The 7313-nt window shown below is 42.6% G+C and overlaps 1 protein-coding gene across 1 annotated transcript; it reads left to right on the top strand.

The window, feature by feature from the left end:
- Positions 1-105: 105 nt before the first annotated feature.
- On the top strand, positions 106-6653 carry LOC104503512 (histone-binding protein RBBP7). Its single transcript, XM_010155028.1, has 9 exons — positions 106-246; positions 2185-2327; positions 3351-3524; positions 3833-3948; positions 4537-4697; positions 5134-5260; positions 5354-5431; positions 6032-6108; positions 6545-6653. The coding sequence occupies exons 1-9, from the start codon at positions 188-190 to the stop codon at positions 6651-6653; spliced, it is 1044 nt and encodes a 347-aa protein (XP_010153330.1). The 5' UTR covers positions 106-187.
- The last annotated feature ends 660 nt before the right edge of the window (positions 6654-7313 follow it).

Below are 7313 nucleotides of genomic sequence, written 5' to 3'. Positions count from 1 at the left end.
CCCCTCCTTGGTACAGCCCCGGCCCGTGGCGGCGCCCCCCCGCCCCTCCTAGCTTTATGCAGGCCCCGGTTTAGCCGCTTCATCTCCTTACCTTCCCGCAGTGCTGGAGGACACGGTGGAGGAGCGCGTCATCAGTGAGGAGTACAAGATCTGGAAGAAAAACACCCCCTTCTTGTACGACTTGGTGATGACCCACGCTCTGGAGTGGCCCAGCCTCACCGTGCAGTGGTTGCCTGATGTGACCAGGTGAGAGTGGGGAGGAGAGGCCTGGAAGGTGCCAGGGAGGCACGGGGCTCAGCTGCTGAGTGGCATGGTTTGTGAAGCGGGTGCTGAGGCTGCGTGCAAATTCTTGCTTAACCACTTTTTCTGTCTCTTAACCATGTCTGCTAAGTAATTTGAGAATAAAAGCCATGCAAGACAAGAATAATTTGGGTTAGACTCCTTTTTGTGAACTTGTAACATTTTATTTTTGCTTACAACTTTAAAAACCCCTTGAGTATGCAGAAGCTTTGAGGAGAAAAGTCACAATTTCATACTTTACAGAACTCCAGCTTAGCTGAGCGTGTTGCGAGAAGTCTTTCACAGTTTATTCATATGTAAGATACCTAACACTCTTCTATAATTAATTCTGATCAGAGGAATGTATGTACTATACTGTCTTTTTCTTAAAGACTGTTTTTCCTCACGTTCACTGGAGATTGTTATTTTGTAGCAGCTGTAATGTCTGATGTTGTTTTAAGTCTGTGCTTGCTTAAGAGGATGTTGTTCTAAGACTGGTGCTTCACATCCTGGTTCTGTCCCTGGCTCGCTGTTGACTTCACATATTTTTAAGGTTTCAGTTCTTCTACCTCCCCTTGAAAACTGTGGGCTCACTAAATTTCTTGAAGAATTTTGAAGGCAGAGGATAGATTCTGTTAATGTGCCAGCTACTACGGAATTAAAATTGTTGCAGTAGTCACTCAGGGCTACAGTGAGGTAGTGAACAAGGACTGAGTCCCTCATGCTGTTGTAAACTTGGGTACAGCTGTGTTATTTTAAAATAATGTCTTCTGTAAAGTTAATGCAATAATCAGAGGGTAGCCTCTTCCCTCTTTAAAATTCCACCTTAGATATGTGATGTTGCACTTGGTGGTTCGTTGATCACTTAATTTTGTATAATGGAATGTTTGGGGAAGATGCTGGGAGATGTGAGCTAACTAGTCTTGGCATGGAGAAAAGGAAGTGGGGGTGCGAGGATGCGGAGCCCTTATGAGGAACACTTCTGCTTGCCTCGTATTTTGCAGATTGACTTAATATTCAGTTTAAAACCTGGTATTTCCAATTACCCAGTGTCAAAACATGTAAGCCATTTAAGGCAAGGACTGTCTCTTTGTATGGCACCTGACATGATGGGACACCTGTCGTGACGCAAGTAAGTGCATGAGCATTGTGTGGGGTTTTTTTTGTTTTGTATTTTTCTTTTTCATTTTTCAAAATGTGTGACGGAACCTTGGAAGTGATGTAGTGATACCCATGGTGGTTTATGATTGCCCAGGTGATTCCTGCATTCTTGAAAGCAATGAATTAATTGTGCTGTCTGAATCCAAGCAAACAGAAGTTACTTGATCAGGTTTTTCCTTTCAGAGGTAAATGGTGCTGTCCCTCTAGCCTTTCACTTGTTGCGAAATGTTGCATTTAACCACCAGAAGAGAAATTGGATCCTAGTTAGCGAGGATTTGTGTGTAAAAATGAGCTTCTGAAATAATAACTGGTAACAGCTTCTAAGAGGAGTAACTAAAATAGATTGCCACTTGTCCTCAGTATTTCTGTTTTATAGAAAGTAGTATTGATTGTTTTCTAAATCAATACTGTGCAACTGCTAGGGGAAGTAAAGACAGAAGTAGGTATTAGTGTCACCTCTAACTACTGTGCAAACGGTAATTGTCCCTTTCAAGCCGTAGTGGCAGTGTTTACTGGCTTGTGTTGTTGCTCTAGCCTTGCTGGTCGTATTGTGGGCTTCCTTACTTTGTCTAGTTCACTTTATTGCACAAGTCTTTTGCGACAAAGAAAGGATCTTTTACGTAAGTCTCTCTTTTCTAGCTTTCCAAAGAAGTTTGGAGCTTGAGTGTTATTGATGCTAGCTAGCTATCACGTTTCTGAAACTGAGCACATAACATGATTCCATGCACTGATTACTTTAAACAGGCCAGAAGGAAAGGATTATGCTCTACACTGGCTGGTTTTGGGAACACACACGTCTGATGAACAGAATCACCTGGTTGTTGCAAGAGTCCAGATTCCCAACGATGATCAGTTTGATACCTCGCAGTATGACAGTGAGAAAGGAGGTGGGTATGCATGTATTCTTAGGTGATGTTTTAGCAGCAGCATTAAGTGTCCTGTCTAATGGTATTCTGACTTTCTGTTAAATACTAAGGCTGTGCCGTGGTTTATTCCCATCTGGCAGCTAACACCACACAGCTGCTCATCTGCCCCACCTACAGGTGCAATAAGGGGGAGAATTGGAAAACAACTTGTAGGTTGAGAGAAAACCAGTTTAATAGGACAGCAAAGGGAGAGGAAGTAATAATATTACTGATAAAGGAATATGTAAAACCAGGTGATGCACAAAGCAACAACTGCTTATCACCCAGTGACTGATAGATGATCCCCGAGCAGTGATTCTTCCCCCAGCCAACTCCAGTTTCACATAATGAGCATGATATCATATGGTAGGGAATATCCCTTTGGCCAGTTGAGGTCAGCTGTCCCAGCTGTGTCCCTTTCCAGCTTCCTGTGCATCCCCCAGCCTCCTCGCTGGCAGCGCATGGGAAGCTGAAAAGTCCTTGACTTAGTATAAGCACTACGACTACTTAGCAACAACTATAAACATCAGTGTGTTATCAACATTATTGTCATACTAAATCCAAAACACAGCACTATACCAGCTATATGAGAATGAACTGTCCCAACTGAAACCAGGATAAGCTGACATACACTTACCAGCTCACACTAATTCTAGATCATTAATTGTGGCTAAACAGAGAAAACCTCTTATTTCAAAAGAACTTGGGTAACATTGGTACACAATTACTACTAGTATTTCTACCAGCTCTGTCAGTTGGGGTGGAAACAGACACCCATCTACCTCAAGTGGAGACTAAAGCTCTGAAAGAGTTTGTATTGTAGAGGATTCAGAGTATCTAGAGTGTTAATGCTGTTGTGTCACATGGTGCTAGTCTTTCATAGGCTTTATTGTATGACGACAAGATGCTTACCACTGTTTCTTGGAGTGGGGGAGATGGCGTGTAATACTCTCTCACCCACTTAAATGTTGGTGTGGGAAACTGACCTTTTTCTGACCGATGTAGAGTTTGGTGGCTTTGGATCCGTGACTGGCAAAATTGAAACAGAGATTAAAATTAACCATGAAGGTGAAGTAAACCGTGCTCGTTACATGCCACAGAATCCCTGCATCATTGCTACAAAAACACCGTCTGCTGATGTGTTGGTATTTGACTACAGTAAGCATCCTTCAAAACCAGGTGGGTCAGACTCCGTGAAGCTAAGCAAAATACCCCTTGTTGTTGAAGGCTCAACTTGTATTTACCTGTAATTGGGAGGAAGGGGCCATGGGCTCTGGAATGTGAATAAGGTGGCTCACCTCTTTGGTGACTTTAACTGCCTGGTTATGCTTAGTATCATAAGAGAATCTCAATAGAAGGAGCAGCCTTCTAAGAGGCTGATCTATAAAATATGATTATTATGACGGAAACGAAGTTCGTAGGTAGCGATGCTCTTATGGATTGATGTGCAAGGTGAAGCTAAATGGAAGAAATTTCGTCCCTTTCAGACCCAAGTGGAGAGTGTAACCCTGACCTCAGATTAAGAGGGCACCAGAAGGAAGGCTATGGCTTATCATGGAACTCGAATTTGAGTGGACATCTTCTCAGTGCCTCAGATGATCATGTAAAAAAATATATCTTTTTTGCCTATTTAAGAAAAAAACCCAACCAAACAACCCCTCCTACTTTATGCTGTAATAAATAATTAGGGAAATACTGGGCTAACATAGCTGTGTATTGTTATGTGGGGAACCTCCCACGTGTTATAATTATGTTGCTAAAGTTGACTTCAGGCGGTAATCAACAACCAGTTCTTTGTAGCATTCATGGTGAAGTAAGAACAGAATGTTTTTATAGCTGTCTGCTGGAAGAAATTGTTTAACAACTCTTCAAAGTGGCTTAGGTCTGAGGCCATGAATTAGTGAGACTCTCAAAGGTCAATTGAACTAATAGCTTGTAAATTTCTTAGTGGGCTTTAAAAGTGTAAATTACTTTTGTGACCTTATAAATAATCGTTGGGCCTTGAACTTACAGAAAATGGATAACTTAGCTCACTTCTCGCTTGTGGCATATTAAGTGTTCCTTTTCAAAATCAGAGAGCTGTTTCAGGAGTGCCATCTCTCTGTTTGTATGTAGAATGTGATCCATGATGTGTTTGAAAGATGATGCAGTCAGAGTCTGTGTAACGATAGAATATGACTCTCATTTGCAGACTGTGTGTTTGTGGGATGTAAGCGCTGGCCCAAAAGAAGGCAGAGTTGTTGACGCAAAAGCAATCTTTACTGGGCACTCTGCAGTAGTAGAAGACGTGGCGTGGCATCTGCTCCACGAGTCTCTGTTTGGATCCGTGGCTGATGATCAGAAGCTGATGATGTAAGTTAGGGTTAAGCGATTTCTGGACAGTGCCTGCTTTGTGCTATTAGTGGACCAGTCCAGAACACTTGGATTTAAGAAATTTGATTTGTGGAATGATCTCGCGTAGCTTTTTAGTGCAGTCAACTGTAGTAACACTGCAGAATCACTGAAACCTCCATGTCACTTCGTGTGTTCACATTGCTTGGAAATAAGATGCAATTAATGTGTGTCAGCTTCCTGGTGTGACCTGCTCGTGTACAGCAGACACAAAATACTAAAAGGCTATGGAATGAAAGCTGTAGCTTCAGAGGAGGTCTAATAATAATGTAGTCTCTGAACTAATGTGTAGTGTAGTGAAAAAGAACCTCCTGTGAAAACTTACGCTTGGTCAATCTTTCTCTCTTGCATTCTGCTTGCTGCCCCTCGCTCTCCCCCCAACCCTTCATTGCACCAGCTGGGACACAAGATCTAACACCACGTCCAGGCCAAGTCATTCTGTGGATGCTCATACAGCCGAGGTCAACTGTCTGTCCTTCAATCCTTACAGCGAGTTCATTCTAGCAACTGGTTCTGCTGACAAGGTTTTCACTTGTGTATACTTTACACTTACAAATATTTCAGATGACAGTTCTGTAGCCATCTTAGTAAAACCAATTTCTTGTTGCTTTTCCCAGACGGTGGCTTTGTGGGATCTTCGAAACTTAAAATTGAAATTGCATTCTTTTGAGTCTCATAAAGATGAAATTTTTCAGGTGGGTAAACTTTTCTCACAAGCTGTAGGGGAAGAAAAAAACAAACTAGAAGGATACTGACTTGGACAAGAACATGTAGATTTTCATGTGGTGACCAGCCTCGATAAGTCAGTCTGTTAAACATGAAATGGTGAATTTTGATTCAACAAATACAGATAGTACCACATAGTTTCTTTCTACCTTTCCCCACTTGACTCTGAAGCAAGTAGTGAACAACTTATTGCTAAAAAGATACGAGAAGTGTGCAAGTTCCCTCCATAGAGGTAGAAGGTTTCTCTTAAAATGTCCTGCTTCAGAGAGGGTTTGGGATGAAATCTAATATTGTGAACTCTTGTCTGTTTAGAAGGTGCAAGTAAATTTTAGACAATGAAATTTCATCATGTGGTAAATCTGTAACAGTGAAATAACATTGGCTGTTGAATTTGGGTAATCTTAAGGCTTTAAAGCACTCTATTTGAGCTGTAGGCTGTCCTTTGTGCTGAAATAAACTGATCTATGGAGTGTAGGTGTTGAACATTAGTGGCCAGGTGCTGGTTATTCAGGGTGTACTTTAGAAATCAGCAAAATCAGTGCTCCAGTCAAGTTGTTTTCTTTCAATAGGTTCACTGGTCTCCTCATAATGAAACAATTCTTGCTTCAAGTGGTACTGATCGTCGGCTTAATGTATGGGACCTGAGGTGAAGAGCAATTCCTTTCCTTTAGTATATACATGAACAGATGGTAAAAAGGTGGCTGAAGAGCTGATTTGTGCTATTCTCTAGCCTGCCTTGCTTGCTTAACTCAGACCTGGTCCTCTGGGAGTACAGGAGAAGCAGCACTCTAACCTTCTAATGTTACTTGTCTGTGAGGGTTTCTTGCTGATAGAATGGTTTTCTGTTGTCTTCAGTAATAAGTGGTTTCTGCCTCCATGTGCTTCACCCCTTGGATTCTGTTTCAGTAATGGTAACGCCAAATGGTGGTTCTTTTCTGCCTGAGGCTCTCGGTTACCTGACAGTGAGGAAAACCCAATAGCAGAAGCAAATGCTGGAAACAAAGGCTAGGGAACCGTAAAGTTAAGCTGATAAAAGATGCAGTTTTCATTATTAATAAAAAGAATAACCTGCTTTCTTACAGTAAAATTGGAGAAGAGCAGTCTGCGGAGGATGCGGAAGATGGGCCTCCCGAGCTGCTGGTATGCTTTTGTTGGGGTTCCCGCCTGCTGACGAGCTGCATGGCGGCGTGATGCCTTATGACTGCAGCTCTTGGGTCTGATCGCCTCCCCCACTTCCAGCCCATAGCCCTAACTTGCAGTGGGGTTCCCCTTCAGTTCTGAAGGCAGGGATATTTTCAAAGCTGTTCTGGGCACAACTGACACATTAATATTGAACATATTTTCATGGGCCATGTACACGTGGGTGCTTTTACAGCTAAACACGTGTAAAGCCAAGGCCTGAAATCATCTTTGTTGTGCATGAGAGCGGTTTGGTGCCGTATAGCTAACCTTTCTGATGCAGAAAGTACAGAGGCTGGTGGGGTTTGTTTTCCTTCTTTAGGAAAAAACTAAAAATGCATCCAGTTCGATTTCCTAATTTCCTGGGTAACAGTAGGTACTAATCTAATCAGATTAAGTAATGGATGTAAAATATGGCTGGGTTCCACAGCCCAACCTTGTGTGCATTAGCACCGTTTTGAGGATGTGAGTCGGTTGTTGATATAGTGACATGAACTGTCACCTTAAATGCTGTCTCAGCAACTGAGTCCGTGTCCGTAGCAATAACTGGAAAGTGCTGTTCAGTGCACATCTTTGCGTTGTGTCTGCATTGAGATTCTCTAGGAGCGAGTGATCCTCCACACGTGAGCGAACCTTTGGGAGGGGGAGCGCGTGTGAGCGCAATTCTGTAGG

Source organism: Eurypyga helias, unplaced genomic scaffold (genome assembly GCF_000690775.1).
Source record: "Eurypyga helias isolate BGI_N326 unplaced genomic scaffold, ASM69077v1 Scaffold36077, whole genome shotgun sequence".
Classification (NCBI taxonomy): Eukaryota; Metazoa; Chordata; class Aves; order Eurypygiformes; family Eurypygidae; genus Eurypyga; species Eurypyga helias.
This window is presented reverse-complemented; position numbering and strand designations above follow the sequence as displayed.

Bases quoted from the DNA above. Each gene is read 5' to 3' on its own strand.
- LOC104503512 (XM_010155028.1), top strand. From the start codon at position 188: ATGACCCACGCTCTGGAGTGGCCCAGCCTCACCGTGCAGTGGTTGCCT. The intron at 3,525-3,832 runs GTGGGTCAGACT...CGTCCCTTTCAG, and splicing joins TAAGCATCCTTCAAAACCAG to ACCCAAGTGGAGAGTGTAAC. The intron at 5,432-6,031 runs GTGGGTAAACTT...TTCTTTCAATAG, and splicing joins ATAAAGATGAAATTTTTCAG to GTTCACTGGTCTCCTCATAA.